Source organism: Bactrocera dorsalis, chromosome 4 (genome assembly GCF_023373825.1).
Source record: "Bactrocera dorsalis isolate Fly_Bdor chromosome 4, ASM2337382v1, whole genome shotgun sequence".
Classification (NCBI taxonomy): domain Eukaryota; kingdom Metazoa; phylum Arthropoda; class Insecta; order Diptera; family Tephritidae; genus Bactrocera; species Bactrocera dorsalis.
In genome coordinates, this window is record NC_064306.1 from 48,479,828 (window position 1) to 48,504,281 (window position 24,454).

The 24,454-nt window shown below is 36.6% G+C and overlaps 1 protein-coding gene and 1 long non-coding RNA gene across 4 annotated transcripts in view; one reads left to right on the top strand and one right to left on the bottom strand.

Annotated features, from left to right (window-relative positions):
• The window catches only part of LOC125778302 (uncharacterized), a 126,003-nt gene extending 112,225 nt beyond the window's left edge, over nt 1-13,778 (top strand). For both annotated transcript variants that reach the window (XR_007422618.1, XR_007422619.1), the window contains exons 2-3: nt 6,988-7,078; nt 13,644-13,778. This is a non-coding gene — a long non-coding RNA (uncharacterized LOC125778302). The remainder of the gene's footprint in view (nt 1-6,987; nt 7,079-13,643) is intronic.
• Nucleotides 13,779-20,726: 6,948 nt separating this feature from the next.
• Nucleotides 20,727-24,454, bottom strand: part of LOC105223586 (uncharacterized) — a 397,941-nt gene continuing 394,213 nt past the window's right edge. For both annotated transcript variants that reach the window (XM_049454378.1, XM_049454377.1), the window contains exon 5: nt 20,727-24,020. In XM_049454378.1, coding sequence (XP_049310335.1) covers nt 21,343-24,020 — 2,678 coding nt within the window. In that variant the 3' untranslated portion in view covers nt 20,727-21,342. The remainder of the gene's footprint in view (nt 24,021-24,454) is intronic.

The window sequence follows — 24,454 nt, forward strand, 5'->3', positions numbered from 1 at the left end:
ATTTTGAGAAATCGTCTCCTCCTTGCGCGCTATTGGCAATGAGCAGACAATGCGACAAAGCATTCATTGAATGTACGACAACCAAGACCACATTTAATGAGCTCTATCCTTTGGGCTTTCCAGCACACAACTCTGCTCTATATACGTATGTAAAGGGTGATTTTTTAAGAGCTTGATAACTTTTTAAAAAAAAAAAACGCATAAAATTTGCAAAATCTCATCGGTTCTTTATTTGAAACGTTAGATTGGTTCATGACATTTACTTTTTGAAGATAATTTCATTTAAATGTTGACCGCGGCTGCGTCTTAGGTGGTCCATTCGGAAAGTCCAATTTTGGGCAACTTTTTCGAGCATTTCGGCCGGAATAGCCCGAATTTCTTCGGAAATGTTGTCTTCCAAAGCTGGAATAGTTGCTGGCTTATTTCTGTAGACTTTAGACTTGACGTAGCCCCACAAAAAATAGTCTAAAGGCGTTAAATCGCATGATCTTGGTGGCCAACTTACGGGTCCATTTCTTGAGATGAATTGTTGTCCGAAGTTTTCCCTCAAAATGGCCATAGAATCGCGAGCTGTGTGGCATGTAGCGCCATCTTGTTGAAACCACATGTCAACCAAGTTCAGTTCTTCCATTTTTGGCAACAAAAAGTTTGTTAGCATCGAACGATAGCGATCGCCATTCACCGTAACGTTGCGTCCAACAGCATCTTTGAAAAATACGGTCCAATGATTCCACCAGCGTACAAACCACACCAAACAGTGCATTTTTCGGGATGCATGGGCAGTTCTTGAACGGCTTCTGGTTGCTCTTCACCCCAAATGCGGCAATTTTGCTTATTTACGTAGCCATTCAACCAGAAATGAGCCTCATCGCTGAACAAAATTTGTCGATAAAAAAGCGGATTTTCTGCCAACTTTTCTAGGGCCCATTCACTGAAAATTCGACGTTGTGGCAGATCGTTCGGCTTCAGTTCTTGCACGAGCTGTATTTTATACGGTTTTACACCAAGATCTTTGCGTAAAATCTTCCATGTGGTCGAATAACACAAACCCAATTGCTGCGAACGGCGACGAATCGACATTTCACGGTCTTCAGCCACACTCTCAGAAACAGACGCAATATTCTCTTCTGTACGCACTGTACGCATTCGTGTGGTTGGTTTAATGTCCAATAAAGTAAACTGAGTGCGAAACTTGGTCACAATCGCATTAATTGTTTGCTCACTTGGTCGATTATGTAGACCATAAATCGGACGTAAAGCGCGAAACACATTTCGAACCGAACACTGATTTTGGTAATAAAATTCAATGATTTGCAAGCGTTGCTCGTTAGTAAGTCTATTCATGATGAAATGTCAAAGCATACTGAGCATCTTTCTCTTTGACACCATGTCTGAAATCCCACGTGATCTGTCAAATACTAATGCATGAAAATCCTAACCTCAAAAAAATCACCCGTTATAATAAATTTATATACTCATATATATAAATAACATTCAGCGGCAAAAGACACAAGTGTTGGCATAAAAATCACTTTTCGAAGTCAGTTTTCTTCGCTGCTGATTGTTTGTATATGTGAAACAGTGTGGAAAATTGATTTGTTACCGAAGCGTGGCAGCCAACAGCTCTCGGCCGCACAGTTGTGTGTGGCTGCATGTTCATTTTCATTTTGATTTTCAACACAATTGCCACCGAAGAGCAATCATAATGAATAGCTGGCTGTTAAGCGATTGTTGAAAAGCACTTTTGTGCATGATTTGCTAGTTTCCTGTTTCTTTCTTTGCATTTTGTTATTTACTTCACATACCTACACATATACGGTTTTATTAGCTTTCATCACATGCGGCTGTAAAGTTTTTACAGTCGCTCATATTCAATGCAACTTTAACGTGCGCGAATTTTGGCCACTTTTAACTTTGGCCACAAACGGCGTTGTTTGCTTTAAGTGGCAATTTGCTGGTTCAAATCAGCTAATAAAAATATCACTCATACGCCATGTCAGTCAATACTGAGTGTAGAGAAGTGCTCAGAACAACTACTGATTTTATATTTTTCATGCATATACGGTACATTTATAGGTTTATTTGAAGCTCTTCTGATTTTTATTTAGTAATTTTATATATTTTTAAATGCATTTTTAGAAAAATAAATTTGGGCAACATTTCACTAGCTGTGGTGTTGTGAGTGAGCGCCAATTTATGTCAAAAAGTAAATAATATAGTCTTTATAAAGGGAATTTTTAAGTATTTGATTACTAGATTTTTTTATTAAGGGTCGTGCTTATCTTTAAAATAAATATAAAACAAATAACATCTATCACATAATACAAATTATTTCGCTATAGATATTTGCTTTATTTTGCATACACACTACAAATCAAAAGGAAATTTTTTTAGAGTTAAAAATCAGATATCAGGCTTTATCATAAGTATATTATATATTATAGTCGTGATATGACTGGCTGATGGTATGATAGATTCATGAACAAAATTGCCATCAGCGTATATAAATTTGAGTAAAATCAATATTTTGAGGAATTTAATGTCGAAACTGATATATTATTTTGTGTTATTAAAGGACCAGAAAGCACCTTTCTTACGATAATAGTCTCAATAATAATAGAAGATATTAGGTTTTACAACCCTACATGAAGGTTAATGAAAGATAATTTGTCAGGACTGCCAAATACTACTCGTTATATAACGGGTCATTCAAATAGAGGTTCGTTTTTCAATTTTCTTTAAAGATGCATCTGAGTGCAGTCTAGCTGTCATTTTATTTTTGATCAGTAACGTTTACAAATCGTTCAACTTTATCACGAATATTCACGGTCAATATAATCGGTCTACTGAGCGTACTATTCGCACCACCATCATCCATCTTGGGCGCCAACATTCATTAATGGATGAAGAAAATATAGCAGTCGCAGTGTCACAAAGACCATATAGAGTCGATTCGGAGCTGTTTGCAGCAACTCGTAGTGACGTATGAAACGATTTGGCGCCTTTTACGTCGAGATCTTGAATTGAAAGCATACAAAAGATAACTTGCGCCAGAACTGAAGCCACCCGATCTACTCAAACCAACGATTTAGTGAAGTTTGTGTGCCGATGGAATCATCGGTCCACATTTGTTCAAAACATATTTTTAGTTCTAATTCTAGCGACAATTTTTCTACCCCTTCTGGTATACAACTTTTCCCGTCAGATATGTCCAATTATACCCAACAGGAAAGATATGGCAGCGTCTAAAAATGCTTCACTAAAATTTCACATGCTTTATATACGTTGAAGAAAAGTGGATTCTGACGAATATTGAGAGTATAATCAGAGCGCCAGACATTACTCTGAACAAAAAAATAATGTGTTTTTATTATATTAGATTAGTACTGAGGATTTAACTACATCATGTGGCCTTTTCTTTTCTTATCACTTCATTAAGCCCAGATTATTACCGAGGCCTTAGTGATAAATATGAAGTACTCTCCCAGCAGCTACATGTTTGCTCTGATCGCCAGACTTCTTTTCTCTGCGATATCGGTGCAATGAAGAAGTATGTTATCTTTTGTCTCAACAGCAATATTGCAAAACTGACAGTGATTTGTTTGGCAGAAGCTACCTTAGTTACAGCCAGTCGAGATTTCAACTTGAAATTGTTCCTGATCAGAGGTCAGACGTTTTTTGATTTCAGAATTTGTAAGTAGTCATCAATTGCTTGTGATAACCAGCGAAAAAAGAAGCTAAGGTAGTACTTTGCAGGAATATTTGAGATGACTAAACACAGGACAGAAATAATAATTTAAAATTGCATGGTACTGATGTACGCAGATGATATTGACATCTTAGTCCTTAACAAGAGATCCGTCAGCGCAGCCTTTTCCAATTTCCAAAAAGACCGAGGACAATAAAAAGTTGCTGCGAACCGCATAATCGCACTCCTCCCGTCTTCTGTTGTTAAGGTCACTGTTGAGAGCTATACATTTGAAAAATTTAAAGATTTTGTGTATCTCGGAACCAGCATAATTGTACCAATAATCTAATCGTGGAAATCAAGCACAGAATAACTTTTTCCAAAAGGTGGCAACAGATCCCTCTATCGACGTACAAAAATTTACAATTATGCTCATTATTTTCTTTCTATTATATGAATATCGAAGAGGGTGGAATCATGAACTGTATGAGCTCAACAGCGCCACGTCGGTGATATGTCAAGCGCATAAAAATCCAATAAATGCGCTGGTTAGAGCTTCTGGCACGTAAGGCGGGCGATGCTCCAGCGAAAAGTCTACGCAAGCAGAGACTTATAGACTTATATATATACTATACATAGAAGATCAGGAATAAGTTGCTTTTGCTGTTTAAAGAAATATCTATGACTAACGTCTTATTCATAGTAAAACATATGTTTTGGCGAAAATCGCTTTTTCCTTTCGACAAACACCCTTTATGGGAGAGCTTGTTTAGAGGCTTCAAAAAATTGATTTTTTTGAGAATTTTTATGGGAAGGAAAGAAATAAGTGATTAAAGCAAAACTCCTAGGGCTTATAGTTATATATTTAAAAATCATTCACAAATTTTTTTTGGATACGAAATCTTTGACACTCCGCCTATGGAAAGCAGTTGACCGATGCATTTCGCATGTGCATTTGTCGGACGGCGGGCAGGATGCAGTTCGCAATTTATTTCGGAAACAAAAAAAATTCAAAGACATTCATATTTTTTATAGTTAAACTAAAAAAATTCCAAAAAAGTGTAAAATTTTAGAGAAAAATCGAAAAAAGTGGTTTTTGATTATAAAAATTTTAGTTTGTGTTGTTTAAAATATGTTCAAACTTGACTTTTCTTAGTTTTCTTTTAGTTTACATAGAATATTAGAAGATAATTTAATGCGAAAGATAATAAACTTTGACCCAATTTCATATCACAATTTTCTTCTATCCTGTCCGCCAATTAAGGAAAAACGTAAAAATGAAAAACCTAGAAATCGCGCTTCAAAGTTTTCGCTTTCTGCCCAAGCACTAATATACACATCTGCTAGAACCGAGCGTCTAGCCATTCTAGCTTCGAAAGTATTTCGAATTCTCATCTAAAACTTTGGGGACGTATTCTTAGATTATTTTTTAAAGAGTTTTAAGCAAAACAAAAAAATTGATTTTTTGAAGCTTCTAAAGCAGGCTCCACCCTTAAGGGTGATATACTGATTATAGCAATCTTCCAACTTTTATATACAATATCATGTTTGTAGTACGAATTGTCTCTTGCTTCAAAAAAATATGCCTCAGTTTTGGCGATCACACTTTCATTCATTCCCAGCGAGCTTTCAGATCTGAGAACAGGAAGTAGTCGCTGGCGGTAAAATCTGGAGAATACGGTGGTTGCGGCAGCAATTCTAACATTGATTCATAGATTTTCGCCATCGTTTTCACTGACTTGTGATACGGTGCAATTCATTGGCGAAACGCACACTATCTAATTTCAAATGCGGCCATTTGTCAGCGATTTTGTCCTTTAAAGAGTTCACTTATGCTATGTAATACTTGTTGTTGACTGTTCTCTTTTTTTTTCAAGGTAGTCATTAAAAATTGTAGCCAGCGCCTCTCAAAATACAGACGCCATAACCTTAGCACTCGACTGATACGTTTTTTCACACTTTATCTACTCATTTCATTGTCAATTGGACTTTGGAGTGACGCATAAACTCGGACTTATTACGCTTGAATGCCTTTAAAATACTGCTCCGAATCATTAACTCGTCATTTCTTTAATCAAAAGTGAGGAAGTGTCGTACCTACTTTATAAAAAGTTGTCTCATAACCAGTTACTCGTGAAAGATATGATGTATACGTCCAGTTGATATCTTTGGAGTGTCTGCTATCTCGGGAAACTTCATTTTTTGTGGTTTCGTCACTAACAAGCTCTTTTGGGTGTCCACTGCGTTCAACGTCTGCGGTGCTCATTTTACCGCTGCTAAACTTAACATACCAACCTTTGATGGTAAATTTCCCTAGAGCTGTTTCCGGAAACTCATCACCAAATCAATTTTTTGCTTCAACTGTATTTTTGCCCTTCGAAAAGCGGTATTTTATCAATACCCGAATTTCCTTCTCAACCAGTTTTTTCATAATAACAAAAGTTGTTTCACTCAAAAAGATATAATTCACTTATAAATGATCCGACAGTATCAAAATTTGTACACACGCCTTGTGAACGTGTGATTACGGCTAACTAAAAATCATATGAGTTTAATTCTAGTAGCGCCCTCTATGTGTAAGGTAGGGTACACTGACCTGTCCCCTCAATTGGCGTGCTATGTTAAGCTAATATAATTCTGAGCTGTTTCAATGCTCGACCTTGAGGAAGATTTTCCTAGAATTAATAGCCATTCTTTGAATGCTATTATGAACCTGCTAAATATAATAGAATTATAATAATCATATGAAAAAGGAAGAAAAGCACAAAAAAATGTTCCAAAGAAATCTTAAGCAAACTTTTAAGAAGATAGACTTTTGCATTGAAATTGAAAATATTAAATTTTGCGGTTTCATTGTCGCTTCACCAACGGCACTTCAAAAGTTTAGCGCCTTCCAATTTTTGTTCTAATTTTTTAGCAAAAACACAATGCGAAAAATTATGCAGCTGTGTCCTCCATTCCGCATTTGTGAATGTCATTTCGGGCAACCACATAAATACACCAGCACACACACACACATATACACAAGCGTAAAGAAATGATTCAGCCAGCAAGCGCCAGGCGACGGTGGACTCATTTTTTGGTGGAAAAACTTGATTTTTAGCTTAGCAAATTCAATGAAGTAGATGACAGCGCTGAAAGCCAGCAAAAGCAGTAGCAAGCCATACAACAATAATAACATATATTTAAAGTCTGAAATAATCAACCGCATAAAAAGCGCAGATGTCAACCACAATGACTTGGCGCAACGGAATTTTTGAAGATTTTTTGCTGATGTTTTTGTTGTTTTTTTTTTACAGATTTTCATTTTTCTGCTGGCAGCAACGTTGGTGGTGTGAGCCGGGCGCATGTGGCGACAAGCAGCGTAATTGAAGATGTGACGAAAATGAGGTAAGCAGTGAAATTATAAGCTTTGCGCACCACGTGGTGGCAGGCAGGGCGTGGAGGTTACACATGTGTGCCTCTGCAAGTACATATGTATGTATATGTGTGTGCATGAGTGTTGATATCAACGGTTAAGCAGCGGTATCTCACAAATAATTAATCAAAGACATGTGATGCGGCTGACTGGCTACACATGTGCCGTTATCTTTCCTTGTAGAACATGTCAAAGTATATATATTTGTGTGTGTGTGTGTGAAAGAAATTTAAAAGCTCCCTCAGCGCCGTGTGACTTTCGCTTCAGTTGAAGCAAAATGCATTAAAAATTCTCATTCGTTTTCCATACATTGTTTTTGTTTTTTTTTTTATATTGTATGTTCACCATCCCGTCACGGTGTGCAACCTTGGCGGTGTTGTCGCTGTTGGTGGCAGCCTCAGTTGGTTGTAAATTAATGTTGCTAATGAAAAAACTTTTAAACACATTACAAGCAGGTGGCAACACACACACATGTACAGCTGCTGTAAAGATACCGCTAAGTAGCATATACACAACATATACACACATTTTTACATACATATGTGGATTCGACAATCATCGTAAGTGCTTGGCGGCGGGGCGTATACTCAACATTTGTGGGAAAATATTGTTTGCGAATTTTAATGTTGTTTGTTCCAAGAACTTTATCGAAATTTACACGAAGACAGCTTAAAGCTGCACGGGAAAATTAAATAAAATGTGAGTGGAAAGCATCAGAGTCAAATCTCAAGTACAGCTTGACAGTTCAGGGGCGGTGTCCTCTGTCAGCATGTCGCATGTCAAATGCTATAACTTTTCACCTGATGCCGTGAGGGCATCAGCACCACGAATTCCAATTGCGCATTTCGAGTGAAAAGAAGAATAAGAATAAATGTCATGTAATGTTTGAACGCACTCGCAATCGCATGTGAAAAAAATTAGCATAAATCTCAGCCTAAACGTAGGACAGCTTTTATATTTATACTACTCATTGAGCAAAAAATAGTAAGACTTTGTTCATAATTCTACAATTCTTTAATTATTTTTTAAAACCGTGGCCTCTAAGGCACTTTTGCCAACATGTTTTCTAATCCTCAAAACAGTTGTCAAAGTAAATTTTCGGAGTAGCCTTTAGTGCACTTAGTGATTCACGTTTAATGTCTTCAATTGACTCAAAACAGTTACCCCGGCAGTCATTTAGATTTGTTGAATAGCTAAAAGTCACCTGAAGCTAACTAAGATAAATATTAAAACCTCAGGAAGAATCAAAAACCATGAGTTGTCGCCCTATAATTTCACCTCTTTTTACGAATACCTTCACCCCAACGACACATAACACCCAAATAGTATTCCTGTTTGGCAGTTTTGGCGATCTGAAAGAATTGGAAGTCCTGAGCCACATCTCAATAATCGAATAAAACTGTCAACATAACCTGGATTTTTAACTTTTGCAACGATTGCAACTGTTTCCGGGTTGCAAAGATAGATTCAAGACTCATCACCGAGCTCCCGTAACTTCTGACGAGCCATCAACGAAGTGTGTGGTCTGGCGTTGTCCTGGTGGAATACTAAATCCTTCTTGTTGCCCAATTCTGGACGCGTCTGGTCGATCGCCTGCTTCAAGCGGTTCAGTTTTTCGTAGTAGATGGTAGAATTAAGCGTCTGGCCATATGCGAGCAACTCATAGTGGAGGATTCCCTTCCAATCCCACCAAACACACTGCAAAACCTTCCTGGCCGTCAATCCCGGCTCGACCACTGTTTGGGACGATTCACCGGCCTGCGACCAAGACCGTTTTCGCTTGATATTGTCGTATGTGATCCATTTTTCGTCGCCAGTCACCATCCGCTTCAAAACTGAGTCGAGTTCGCTCCGTTTCAGCAGCATATGGCAGGTGTTGATTTGGTCCAGAAGTTTTTTTTTTGCGTCAAATCATACGGCACCCAAACATCAATCTTTTTTGTGTATCTAGCCTTCTGCACATGGTTTAAAATGGTTAGGTGACTAACTTCCATCTTCTGTGCGATGTCACGAGATGCCACATGTCGGTCTAACTAGTTGTTTTCCATGATTTGATCGAATCCGGTGTCGTTTTCACCCACTCTGAAGCGTCGAAACCATTCCTCCGCAGTTCGAAGTGATAGAGTACCATCCCCCAAAACAACATTAATCTCACGGAACGTTTCTCTAACGGACTTTCCTTTAATGAAGGAAAACTTTAAAATAGCGCGAGTTTTGGCACTAGTGATCTCCATGTTTACACGTCTATAAGTGTTGGACGTATATCCAAACTAATCATGCATAGCGGCGTTTTGTAGATTATATCAAGACCTTTCAAAAGATGTGTAGTATTGCCGGATACGAGCTCTGTAACGCTTTATATATAGCCGCGAAACTCAAAAAAAAAAAAAAAAGGCGGAAGGGAGATATTTGACAGCCTAATACGTTACGTGACACCCTGGTTGTCCGAAAGCATAGTTTCACATACATTAACGCGACGTTGTTTTTAAATTTTGAGCAATTTTGTATCCAGTTGTGCTATTATTTTTTTAAGCCCAAATAATCTTGAAAATGGTTTTCACTGATCCCTTCGATATTCCAAAGATGCCAGTACGATCTCTGACTGTCTACCGTGGGTTCCTAAACACTAATTTCATTATTTTATTCACTTGTTGATCATCAGTTGAACGTGGTTCGTCATCAACGCATTCTCGCCCATCTTTTAATAATTTCTTCCAATCAAAAACAATTTTCACGCGACCAACAATTATCACATAAGGTCCTTTCCAACATTCTGAATGTTTCGGCACCAGAAATTTGATTTCGCACACAAAATTTAATGAAACTTCTTTGTTGAATAATTTCACTAATTGTAAAAATCGCCAAATGCATTTTATGTACTCCAGAAAGTCAAGGGAAAACTAAACACCAATGTTTACTTTGATGTGAAATTTGGCACAGATATCACTGGAAGTCATACCAACCTAGGAACCATTTGCAACAGTGTCACTCGAAGACTTGAATTAGAAACTGGATTCCGCCTATATTATCATATGACTATCACTTGATTCGATTTTTACAGAAGTTTGTCTTTAAAAGAATCAGAGAGAAGGTTGAAATTACTTTGTTCTAAGATTGTTTTTATAAAATAGACTTGTAGAGAAGATGCTTTTGCTTTTTGCCAAATACTTTACTAGAGCCTACCTTAACACCAGCACAAGTATGGCTGAAGTAATGTGCACTAATTGAGACTCGTGAAGTCATCAATATTATGCTAGTCTTCCTTCCATCACTACTAATAACGATAACATAATTATGTATTATAGAACCAGTTGTCCAAAATCGTCGGGTTGACGTCAGAGAGATAGTCCCGCACTCCAATTAAAAAGCGATAAATTTGGTTTGAAAAGTTATTTTTATTTATTTTAAAGTAAAAAATGTGTGAAAATAATCATAAATTTAGGACCAAGTCACTTTTGCTCGACATAACCACCTTTTGCCTTAACTATGGCCTTGAGACGGTCAAAACACAAATCACAAGCTGCTATTTTGGCCCACTCACGGACAATAGCTTTCTTCAGCATCTCGAGACTGGTGTATTTTTTACTTCGGACCTTGCTCTCCAAAATGGCTCAGAGAGAATAATCCATTGGATTCGCAACTGGTGAATTCGAGAGCCATTGTGTGGTCGTAAAGAAGTTCGGAACGTTGTTTTTCAGCCATTCTTGGTTCACTCGCGCTTTGTAAGATGGTGCTGAGTCTTGTTGAAACGTCCATTGTTTGCGACCGAAATGTTTGTTTACCCACGGCTTCAGAGCAGCCTCCAGAACACTTTCCCGATAATATGTCGCATTTATGACGCTGATAAATTGGAGAGCGCCCATCTGCGGTGACAGCGGCCCTAAACCATTATTTGTGGCGGATGCTGCCTCCTGGTGCCCAACCGATGACTTAGATTCTCGTATGAACGGTCGGTCAAGTAAACCCTATCGTTCTGAGAGTTTACGAATTGCTCAATTGGAAACATATAAACATTTGAAAAACCTTTGTTTAAATTTGGAGTTAGTACGCTTTTATTTATATTATTTATATAGGGCCAATGATCACTTTGTTTTTAGTTATCCAAGTCAGAACCCTTTGTTTACATTTAGTCAATAACCTATTTTTAACATTTAGGGTCAGTGACCCTTTTGCTTACATATTATGATCTTGAGTTTAGTATAGTCAGTTTAGGTCCGATCTGTAAACCATACAACATAGGTGCTAAAGTCTTCATTTTCTTAATAAATACACGGTCGGTTTCGTCATCTTCGCCTATGTCTGCTTTGAGTCGTGTCTAACATCAGTAATGTAGCCGCTTAGCGGTTGGTACCGGTCTCCAGATGGACCACCTTGCCACTTTGTGTAGAGTGACATCTCACGAATGGCTTTTCCAATCTCGCGGAGTTCGAAATTGATATACCTGTAGATAACAATAACCATAAGTTTCTCTTTCATGAAGACAGATGACATTTCATCCGCCGAAACAATTTATTTGTACAGTTTACTTTTAACATTTTAATCTGTCTATATTGACAATCTTTCTATACTGTCAATAAAATAGGTAGCGCTTTACTAAATCTACTGCCATGCAAGCTACCATTGAAATTTTTGAAGCTTACGTAGACGATGCCGTATCAGTTCGTGTAGCACAACAATGCTTCGCACGCTTCCATTCTGCAAATTTCGATGTGAAAGATGCACCTCGCTCTGGTCAATCTATCGGATAAGCAGCCACAACATCGCTAAGGAACTTAACATACATCATCGAACGGGTTTGAACTATTAAAAAAAAGGCTGGCTACAAAAAGAAGCTCGATTAACATCTGCGATTCTTTACTGCAACGAAAAGAAATCGAATCATTTTTGAAGCGAATGGTAAACGGAGACGAAAAATGGACAAAATACGACAATAAAGTGAGAAAAAGAACACGATCCAAGCGTGGTGAAGCTCAACAAAGTGTCGCAAAGACAGGATTGACGCTTCGAAAGTTTATGCTGAGTGTTTGGTGGGATTCCAAAGGAATCATCCTATATGACCTGCTCCAGCGTGGTCGAACGATTGATTCTACATTTTACTCTCAACAACTAATGAGATTGAAGCAGGCAATCAAAAAAAAAAACGGCCAGAACTGATCAGCATAAAGATCTTCGTCTTCCATCAGGACAACGCTAGACCACACACATCTTTGATGACTCGGTAAAAGCTTGGCTGGGATGTTTTGATCCATCCACCATATAGCACTGTCCTTGCACCATCGCACTAAAATTTTTTCGATCAATGCAGAGCACCCTTAATGGAGTAAAATTGGCTTCAAGAGAAGCCTGTGAAATATTTGGTACATTAAAGTTCATTATTAATATAAAAAAATAAGTAGAAGTTTGATTAGAAATACGAAAAGATTTTTTCGAGTACCCTATATAATATCTTTGGCCAACCGTGAGCATAGCGTCTCTATGACAAAATGAAACTACTGGATTTGACGTTCTCGATTTGAAGTCCTTTGGAAAATTAGATGCACTAAAAGTCAGTACACAAACGTACATATATCTACCGACACAAAATTTCACTTTCTACCTCCGCTTTCTTTTTTATTTTACTAATATCTATTATTATTCTTATTTCTTTGGCGTGCAGTCTTTTCGTCTAGGTGTCAAGTACGTGTCAAATTTATTATATTTCACCTGGAATGTTTGCTGCTGAAAAAAATCAAGGTAAATTGATGTGCGAAATATTCCACTGACATATTCTTGTCGTCAACGTGGACATGTGACGAGCATATTGAATGCTGGTAGGCTTACTTGAATATAAGCACGTAGCACAAATTCCATTTAAGGTATATTTGTATGTGCCATATATAACTGCTTCCACACAGAGATATCCAAAGAACGTTTTGTGTAATTGCCTCTGGTGCTTTCCTCAACATCTCTTGTACGTGATCGTGAAATTAAAACGCCAAAAATGTACAGGTGACGTATAACTTTCTGCAGAACGCGAGTCTTCACATTTGCTCTCGAATGTGGCACTTATTAATATATAAAATATTGTAGCAGGTAATAATTTAACTTTTGGGTGTGGGATACTGTAAAGTTTAAGAAAATTTGCTGGCTTAAATATTTGAAGTTCGCCATTATGAGTAAATAAGGGTGATGTAAAATTTGCTTGGAAAGCAAAAATATAAATTCAAATATATTAATAAATAATTGAAAAATATGTTAATAAGTGCTTTTTAAGCTATGAATATTCGGCAATAAACATAAAGTCTTCAGATCTTAATAAAAAGTTATAATACAACATTTCTTGTTTTCTTTTTTAGTAAAATATATATTTCTAAAAAAAAAAATAATATTTTCACTCCATACGATAGTTTAATATCAAACCTGTATATAGAAAAGTACGTTTCATATGAATAAAACACATATTATGAAATATTTTATTAGTAATTATTTTATATTGAAAAATATTATTTCCTTCACTGCCTTAAATTTTACAAAAATTTTTTTCTTTATACCCTACAGCTACAAATTGGGCACCGGCAACACTCTACTCTATCCTCCTAAGTACCTGATAGAAGAGCAGCAATTTGGATACCGAAATACAGCACGTTGGTGGACTGGACATTTTTTATTATTAACTAGTACTATTACACTTTCGTCAGGAGACAACTAATTATTTATTATAATGAAAATATTAATTATCATTTAATTCTTACTTACAATTATTGCAAAACGACGTAAATAAAAATAAAAACATTACAATAAAATTATTTCCTGATCCTAAAATTGTTGTTTTCTTATTTGGAACGATGTAGATTTTCATTACCTTTCATTCAACACCAAAATTATTAAAATCGGTCTATAATTGCCAGAGTTATGCCGCAAAAATACTTACAAGTGCTACTTAGCACATACACGCACACACACACATGCAGCGCGGTCGGTGCGATTTTGCATTTTCTCAAATACTCGATTTGCACCAGGCACCCAGAAATGCGCTGAGCGCAGCAGGTGGCTGCGCCAAAAAAATTAAAATTTTGTTGCATACCCCTAAGGCGCAAATATGCAACTTCCTTTGGCTGCCGGAAGCTCTAACGCATAACACTTATTTGCGTATAACTAAGGCCAAAAGCAATCGTTAACATTGAATTTGGTCTTAAATGAAAGAGCAAGGCTTGGTGCTGCCAACAGTCATGCTCTGAATGTTTCATTGCATTCGAAAACAGTGTTAGCAAACCAAACGCGTTTATATAAATTTGGGTGGTAAAAATTAAGTCTGAAACATTTTTATTACAAACACTATCAGCGTCGCGTTCTGCTCTTTCATTTGACACCTCAAACGTCGTTACAGACTTATATTTGGCGGAGTTATGCTCGTTTAAATTTGTCTAGTTAACGCTTCCGGTGAGTGGCGAAATTCGTGCGCCTCGGGGGTATGCAACAAAATTTTAATTTTTTTAGTGCAGCCACCTGCTGCGCTCAGAGCATTTCTGGGTGCCTGGTGCAAATCGTGGATTTGAGCAAAATGAAAATTTGCTGCGTTCGAGTGCGTGTGTGTGTGTGCGTGCATGTGCACAGATTGGGTTCGTTGTTACAAATTAGCATATCTCTGTGAATTATTAACCGATTTCGATGATTTTGGTGTCAAATTAAAGGTATGAATTTGGCGCTTCATTTAAAAATAGAGTTTAGTGTAATTTTTAATTTTATGAATAATTTATTTCGACTTTTTTAAAAAATTGTGTTAAAACTATTTGAATTTGGTTTTTAATGCTACATTTATTTGTTTCGTTGTGCATAAAATAATAAGCGGTGATGTATGTCTATCAACTTTAAACAACCAGGCAGCCAGTTATAAAAGTTAGGGTGCTGCAAAATGGTTTTTTATAGATGTTTTAGGGGAAGAAGTGAGAGAATATTTTTTTGTCAATAATTCGTATTTAATTTTATCGCATGGCCTATATATTTTCGTATTTTATTTTTTTAAATAAATTTGCGGTAATGCAAGAAAATTCGGGGTTTATAACGAAAGTGTGGTTTGCTGCAGAAAATGAAGAGAGATATTGCCAGTTTGCGTAGTTCTACGTAAAGTTATAAGCACTTAGCCTTCGCATGACGTAATATTGGATTTTTTATGCTTCCTCAAATGAAATACTTACGACTTTTGTTAGTAAAATTTTTAGAAAAAGCTGACTCCTTTCGCATTAAATTTTTTACATATTTTTTAAGAAAATACTTACGACTCTTGTTCATAATGATTTTTGTCAGCTTCCTTCAGAATTATCTTTCGAGAATTTTTTAGGATATATTTATGACTTTTACTTCTTTCGAACATAGCTTTAAATGATCTTTCAGTTTCCTTTCAAATTTTTCGTCCTAAGTTTTTATTGAATTGTCAGCGTCCTTCAGAAATATCTTCAAAATTTGTTTTTTTTATTATGAAATATTAAAACCTTGCATTTTGAGTAATATTGAATTTTTTGGTTTTGAAATACTTACGATTTTTGTTAATGTTTCTTTTCGTTTTTTTTCATTTTTAGCTTTTTTCAAATATATTTCAAAATTTTTCTAAAAAGCCTTCTTAAATGCATACTCACCTTTGCTTCTCCACTTTGTTCTAAGTAAATAAAATAGCCGCTTTTGTTTTACATTTTAAATTTTTTTTTATTTTTTTCTTTATTAATTAGTATAATTGTAATTTTATTAGCAGCTATTTACTGTTATTTGGTCACTTCGGGCTGAATTTTGTTAGCCAAAAACTGAGAATTTTCAAATCATTAAATGTCTAATGCCTCTGCGTAATTTTTGAGTTTTTTTTTGTTATTAAATTTGCTAGTCTTTTTTTATATTTTAAATTTAATTTTTTTACAAGTAAAATTATAATTTTTTTAATTTTTAATATGTAAATAATATTTTTTTTAAATCATAATTTTTAATTTTTTTATTTTTTAAATAATTTTTTGTTTAATATTAAAATTATAATATTTAAATTTTATTAAAATTTTCATATTTTGTTAAATTATAATTTTTTACATTTAATTTTTTTTAAATAATATTTTTTTTAATTTAAAAATTATAATTTTTTATTTGTTTTTTAATAATATTTTTTTTTTATTAAAAATTATAATTTTTATGAATATTAAATTTATAATTTTTTAAACTTTTTATTTTTTAAATAATATTTTTTTTAATTTTTGTTAAATCTAATTTTTTTAATTTAATGGTTTTTATTTTTTATTTCTATATTTTTTATTTTTTCCATTTACCTTAATTAGCTTACGCTTACATGCTACTTAATAATTTTAATTAATGTCTATAGCTCATTCATGCTCATAATTGTTGGCGTTTAGATTTCCTTTCAAAGTTTACAGTTTTTACAAGTGTTGTTGTTTGTCTCTGCTTGTCGGCTTCTATTGATTCTTTTCTATATACATAATGACAAGTATTTTCGCTGTTGCATATATGTATATGTGTGTTTGTTGTTGTTTATTTGGCTGTTTATAAAATGCTTTTGGCTTCAGCTGCTGTTTGCTAATCACAACAAATAAATATCGCCGGTGTTCATTTACACAAATTTGCTGGCTAAGGGACCTATGAATTGCTATTGATATGGAAATAAAAAATTTTAGGAAATAAATGTTTTTGTTTTTGTTTTTGCGATAATATTGCATGCAAGTGCTGGTTTTATGCATTGGTGTCATGAACCCTTACAACTTGTTTATACAAATGCATTTTTCTGTTTTGTTTTTGTTTGTGTTAGTTTGTATTAAAATGTTTACCGTTACTTTTTTACTTTGTAATTGCGTTTTTGTTGCATTTTTCTGCTACAAATTTACATTTAAATTCATTTTTTGCCTGCAAACTTTTTCTCTCGATTTTTTGCCAGTTTTCTGTCTTTAATCCGTGACAGCTTAATTATGTTTGTTTAATGCAATTTAGCTTTAAAAGTTTAAAAAATCTCTAATCTATTTAATAATTTACATTTTGGTTTTTCGCTACGCCAATATTTACAATGCCAGTTGCACATACATATATATATATATGTATATATATATATTTAATATTCATATAAATATCTGCATCAATAAAAGTTAATTATTAATTAAAGATAAGCCGATTTACTTACATACATAGTTATTTGCTTATTATCGATGCCAAAATATAGTTATTCTTGCGTATATGTGTTTGTTAATTATGTAATACATACTCAATTAGTATTTTTGATTTGTTGTTGTTCGTTATGATGTGTCTTTTTTTCTCTAAATAAATATTTTATTACATAAGCCATTTTTTACTTACTTAAATGTTGTTATCTTTCGTAATGCAGCAGCGCGTTTTACTAATTGAACATATTTCAACTAAAGCTAAATTCATTGAAATTATAGTTAAATGCAAAATTTTTACAATATTTTATTTAAAGCCTAAAAGCCTATTAAAGCGGAAAAAGATACAAAATTTGTTGTAAATTTATTGCTAAGCTCTAATTTTCAAAGTTTAAGCTCATAGACTATTTAACTATAAAAATATTGATTTCAACTTTGTTGAAAAGTGGTGGATATGACGAATAAACTAAATATTTTTACAACTTAGTGGCTTATGCTACATTCAGTATGAGTGAATGGTGATTTCATAGAAGTTGAAGTGGACGAGAGCAAAAATTCTGAAGCTAAACTACCGTACTGAAAAATGCTATGAACTAATATTGGAAAGCTATGAGGAGTAGGTCGCTTTTTGATTACAATTTTTGTCAACCGATTTTATACCAATATTTACTCCAAATACCAAGCAATAACAAACAAATGTTAAGGAAGTGTGGTTTTCAGTTTTTTATATGGTTTGCTTCAGAAAAAAAGCTTAAAAACTATAGAATTCTGTAACTAATTGCTTAGAAATTCATCAAATTTCGTTGAAAAGCGTTAAATGTTCAACTTTACACCAGATTACCTAATGAATGAAATGTATAAGCTAAGAAAAAATCTATTTTGGAATCTATTGGAGCTAAAAGGTATAAATACCTATTTCAATCATCTCTATGCAATCTTTCAGCAGCTTTTGTAAAATAAATGATTACTTTTCCATATAAAATAAGGAATCTCATAACGAAGCTAGGTATTACTTTGCCTATTGGAAATTGTTCTGAAGCTTTTCAGAGTGAATATGGTATACCTCCAGTACTGTACCATAACAAAATTCGATGAAACTAGCGTAACTATTAAAAAAAAAAAAATAGAGTAATATAGCTTAATAAATATACGACAATAAAAAATATATATAATATATATGTACATATATGTCCTAAACTAAATCTGATAGTAACAATTTAAGTATCAAATTATTTAGTAACAAAATATTAATACTGTTGAATTTCTATAACTAGAAGTGTTTTGGATAATGATGAATTTCCACAAAACACTTCGAGTTAGAGACACTTCGAGTTATGGAAGGAAATTTGTTAAAATTAAAAAGTTCGGGAGTTATGGAGAATTCCAAGTTATGCAAGTTCAACTGTATTCAAATTAAATACTACTAACTAATGAATTAAGTAATAATAATATAGACAGAGTGACGAAACGAACGAGCTACTGATAAATTGAAATGTATTAGCCGCACTCAGAATACTTCGGCATAAAATAAATACGATTAGAAGCAACTGTGGTAGACAATTGGTTGATTGATAAGCAAGGAATCCGCGACCTTAGGTCTATTTTGCCCTGACAATTGGTTATGTTTATATAAAATTTGTTTCACAATAGAGCAGCTTCAGGACTAATGAAGCGATACTTAATATTTCCGAAAAAATAACAACAAAGATATCTAAGCTCTCTTAAAGTTTGTGATAAAAGTGATGAGCTTGAAGAGCTGAGTCAATTCAACAATGTCGGTCTGGCTATTTGAATATCCGCCTAAATTATCTTTACCAAATTTGACACAATTTTCTAAGGGAAATTTTTTCTGTTGAATTCAAAAAACTGGCCGTTAAAGATATTTTAGTTTCGGTGTAGGCGATAAGTAAATTATTAGTAAAATTGCTTCTAATTTGACAGTGTCGTTGATGAATTAAAACCAGGTTATAAACTGCCGAAGACAACTATTTAAAAGATTTGGAAATTTGACTATTGTAGAGCAGATTTTTAAAGTTATATCAAATCACTCCATATCTTGAGCAATATGAATACAAAAGTCTCTATAAATTCTAAACCATATAGTACAGCATGCCTAGAATTGTTAACATAAATCATCGGAGGGATGTTCCATAGAAAATGATGAACTAGTGCTTATATAAAAAGGGGTAGTACTGAAGAATACTTTCGATTGAAATAACAGATTACATGGTATTGATTTGTTAGGAATAAACGCAAATTTCAAGAGATCTTAGACCACCCTTGCACTGCTCAAATCGGAGTTGAAACGATAAAGTACCTTCTTGCTGTCAGGTTTCGTTCTAACACTGGACCTCAGAGCCTTGCGTGTGCCTAGCAGACATTGATTGACAACCTGCTTCTGTGTGAATGCGACAGCTTTAAAGTAAATCGCGGGAGATGTACTGTATTATCTGTCTTAGCAAAGTTTATGTTGCCGTAATCATAGGAGTTCTTACTGAACATTGTCCAGTAGGTGTTCATAAAAACTTTGTCGGACGCAAGTTATCAGAATAGTATGGAAGAAAGTGTGTTAAAAACATCTAGACAAGACTGACGTCGAAATAACCTCGGCAGTCTTACTTTCGGAGAATTAGGAGACATAACAATAATTTACAGTAGCCACCTTAACAAATTTCTGTAAGGCTCAAAGCGCTTTGCCGATTTGTAAGGGTCAATTATAAAGGGTGATTTTTTAAGAGCTTGATAACTTTTTTTTAAAAAAAAACGCATAAAATTTGCAAAATCTCATCGGTTCTTTATTTGAAACGTTAGATTGGTTCATGACATTTACTTTTTGAAGATAATTTCATTTAAATGTTGACCGCGGCTGCGTCTTAGGTGGTCCATTCGGAAAGTCCAATTTTGGGCAACTTTTTCGAGCATTTCGGCCGGAATAGCCCGAATTTCTTCGGAAATGTTGTCTTCCAAAGCTGGAATAGTTGCTGGCTTATTTCTGTAGACTTTAGACTTGACGTAGCCCCACAAAAAATAGTCTAAAGGCGTTAAATCGCATGATCTTGGTGGCCAACTTACGGGTCCATTTCTTGAGATGAATTGTTGTCCGAAGTTTTCCCTCAAAATGGCCATAGAATCGTGAGCTGTGTGGCATGTAGCGCCATCTTGTTGAAACCACATGTCAACCAAGTTCAGTTCTTCCATTTTTGGCAACAAAAAGTTTGTTAGCATCGAACGATAGCGATCGCCATTCACCGTAACGTTGCGTCCAACAGCATCTTTGAAAAAAATACGGTCCAATGATTCCACCAGCGTACAAACCACACCAAACAGTGCATTTTTCGGGATGCATGGGCAGTTCTTGAACGGCTTCTGGTTGCTCTTCACCCCAAATGCGGCAATTTTGCTTATTTACGTAGCCATTCAACCAGAAATGAGCCTCATCGCTGAACAAAACACGCGCGCGAAACACATTTCGAACCGAACACTGGTTTTGGTAATAAAATTCAATGATTTGCAAGCGTTGCTCGTTAGTAAGTCTATTCATGATGAAATGTCAAAGCATACTGAGCATCTTTCTCTTTGACACCATGTCTGAAATCCCACGTGATCTGTCAAATACTAATGCATGAAAATCCTAACCTCAAAAAAATCACCCGTTATAAGAATTTTAGGTAACTAATGGATTGGCGTTCTAAGCTGACTAAGTGAGATCCCAGTTCCGGTTAACCTGTAAGCTTAAGAGCTCTGATCTGTCAGCAGCATATGCTCTAAATTATTATGAAAAATATTTGAAATTACCTTTCTACCTCTAAACGAATTGCAACTGTTCTTTTAAGCTGTTTGTTATACTAAATACTAGAACAGTTATGTTTTATGTATGCCCTAATTTACGAAGATGAAGTTGAAAAATGAGAACTAGTTACTAGCATATGAGACCCGATAATAACTTACAACTGCTTATGTGTTAGATAATAATATTAGATGAATTTGTTGCTTACTAATAACTAGGCTATGCAAACGTACTTACTAGCACTCTCTTGTTCTCGCTAACCGTAAAGATGTACCCATGTATAAGTGTGTATGTTACAACGCCTCCTAATTTACACCTGCGTGCCGTAATACTACAGCGACACATACTCCGCACCGCCACCCGCATCCACCAACTTCGAATTACCGCTCGCTGTGGTCGCATTCGCCGCAGTCGGTTTTTGTTGTTGACAGTCTTGTTGTTGTTGTCCCTGCTTTATACTGCACGCTTCCTCCATGAAGCGTGTCTCATCCTCCAAGCATTCCTCGTCCGCCTCGTCAGGCAACGAGAGCGTCGAATTACCGCTAGCCGTTATGCGTCGGCCCATGTTGTCGTACTTTAAGCCCGCATTGCCGGACGCTGCTGTACCGCCGGCGCCGCCTTTGCAAAGCGGTCGCAGCGGCGTGGCATCCATGGTGGTGGGCGGTGTGCTGCAGGAAGGCGGTGGTGGTGAGAGCGTGCCTATGCAGGCCGCGCAGGCTTTGGTGTTGATGGCAGCCGCCACCGCCGCCGCCGCTGCCTGGTTGTGATGGCACTGTGTTGATAGGTTCGCTGTGGCAGGTGGTGGTGGTGGCGGCGGCAAGCCAACTATATTGGCGGCATATGCTTGGCGTTGCTGCTGTTGTTGTTGTTGCTGCTGATGCTCCTGATAGCCTTGACTGTAGGTAGTGTCCAGATTGTGATACGAGACGATTTCATCGTGTGGATACAAATTCGTTTGTTGCTGCTGTTGTTGCAGTGAATGTTGATGCTGCAGCGATGAGTCCTTCTTAAGTATGCCGCGGCGTTGATGATTGCGCGGCAGCGTCGCAAATGACGACACATTCACGGCCGTTGTTGTACCCGAAGGCAACATTGTGGTTGTTGTTGCATTCGTATTACCACCAACCGGACCGCTAGTCACGCTAACGCCGGTCTGCACAGTGTTGCCGTCGGCATTCAGTTGACGCTTTGGAATATTCAAGAGATCGGGATACATGCTGATATCCGCGCCGTCCAGCATATCCTGCGTCACCGAGACGCTGATAAAGATATTACCATACGCGGGATTGGGCACAATGTTGGAGCAAAACTCTGGCGGTGGCGGAAAGACGCCCACATTCAGCGGGAACTCTTCGGGTATGGTACTCGGATGCGTCGAGCCACCGACACCCGATGCCATTGAGGTTGGTATGCCAACTACGCTGCAAGAACCGTCGGCCACCGCCATCAATTGCTGGCGATTCGGCGCCATCATGGAGTTTGGTGTAGCACCACCGCTGCCACCGCCCGCCGCGCCCGCCATATGCGCGTGATGATGTTGTAGCTGTTGTTGGTGCGCCTGTTGATGCGTTAGCTGGTGATGATTGTGGTTGGCGCGCATATTTTCCGTGGCATGTATTTCGATTGGCTCGAAGCCGATCACCGATTCTGTTTTACTCATTGTTGTCGTCGTATTGTTGTCCATGATACAGCTGTCGCCGCGGTCCGCTGTGGTTGTTGTTATACTCAAATCGAGCAACTTCTTCTCTTGATCGTTGAAGCTGACGCTCGGTTTTACGCCAGATTTCTTCGGATGGCGTCGCTGTCGCGAAGTGCGCTTGCACAGACACACCACAAACGAGAAGAGTATGAGCAGAAAGATCGTTCCGAATGTGCCCATAATCAAGCCGAAGTACCAGAAGGTCTCCGGTGTCTTGACCAACACATGCTGCACAATTTCCGTCAGATATATGCTGATATTTTGTGTTGCCACGCCCACCACATTCGCACCAATACACGCGTATGTGCCTGCATCCAAGCTGGTCATATTGAAGACAGTCAAATTACTCCACAGTTTGTCCGACGAGATCGACTCTGCGTCGAAGATCACATTGTCATTATCCAAGATTTTACCATTCAGCTCCCAGGTGACTTCGGGCAATGGATCACCATATACCAGGCAGCTGAACGTTGTATTGCTTCCTATGTCTATATTCTGGACATCCTCATTGTTGAAGAGCTCCACTTTTGGCATGCAGCCGAATTGCTCTTCATCCACATTCTCCCACTGCTTATCTTTTTGCGCCGGCGGTCCCTTACACAGCAGACTGATGCTGTTCAATTTGCTCTTCACATACCAGTTGCGAAATTTGCGTAGCTTGCAGTTACACTGCCATGGATTCTCATCCAAGACGAGTGTCTTCAGATTAGTCATATGTTGGAAGACGTATTCACTGAGGCTCTCGAGCAGATTATTCTTCAAATAGAGAAACTCCAAGAGATTTAGGTTCGCCAAGGCCATAGGATCTACATATGAAATCAGACAGTTATGCAGATCCAATGTACGCAAATGCGGCAGTATGGGAAACTGATAGGCCACCAGCTTCTTCAGCGGATTGCCATTTAGATAGAGTATACGCAGGCGATCGTTGCCCATAAATGTGTCTTTGTCGATCATCTCAATTTTGTTGTCGGACAGATCGATCTCCACCAAGATTTTCAAATTGCGAAATGTCTCTTTGTGTACATACTGTACCTCGGACTTTTTCAGGTAGATGCGTTGCAGATTCAGCAGACCCAAATTGGTGAATTCCTCTCGATTCAGATAGGGTATGTGGTTGTCGTTGAGTACGAGCACTTGTAGTTCGGTGCTCAGCGTTGTTGGTATGGTGGTGAGTTGCAACGAGCTGCAGATGGCTGACTTCTTGCCATTGGTCCACTTACAGGTACAGTTGGAGGCACAACTCGCCGACCAATCATCGCCGGCTGCATGTGGCAACAACATTAGTAGAATGTTGAGCGCAAGGGAAACTGCATGAGGAAGAAAAAATGGAGGAAAATTATATACAATAGCAGTAAAGATACATGTTACGAAAGTTCTTTTTTCATTTAAGTAATTATGAAGCTATCAAAAAATTCGATATTATCCATTGAAATGAGATCAGAGTCAATGAAAAATCATAGGAAATACTTATTAAGTAGGAAAAGCAAAAAGTACTGGATTATCCTCCTTGACGGTGGTGCCCTTCACATGAAGACCAAATTTTCGTCGGGCAATGGAAACCTAATAAAATAGCTCATGGATGTGACTCGTTGTTCAGGTTTGTTCTAAATCTAGAGTCTTTGGCATGTCATTTAGTCGCGACGATAGCAAAATGGGAGTATATTGTATTTCTCATGGGTAACTGCAACGAACCAATCAAAATATGCCTGTGCATTAAAATTATGAAAGTAAGAGGATACAT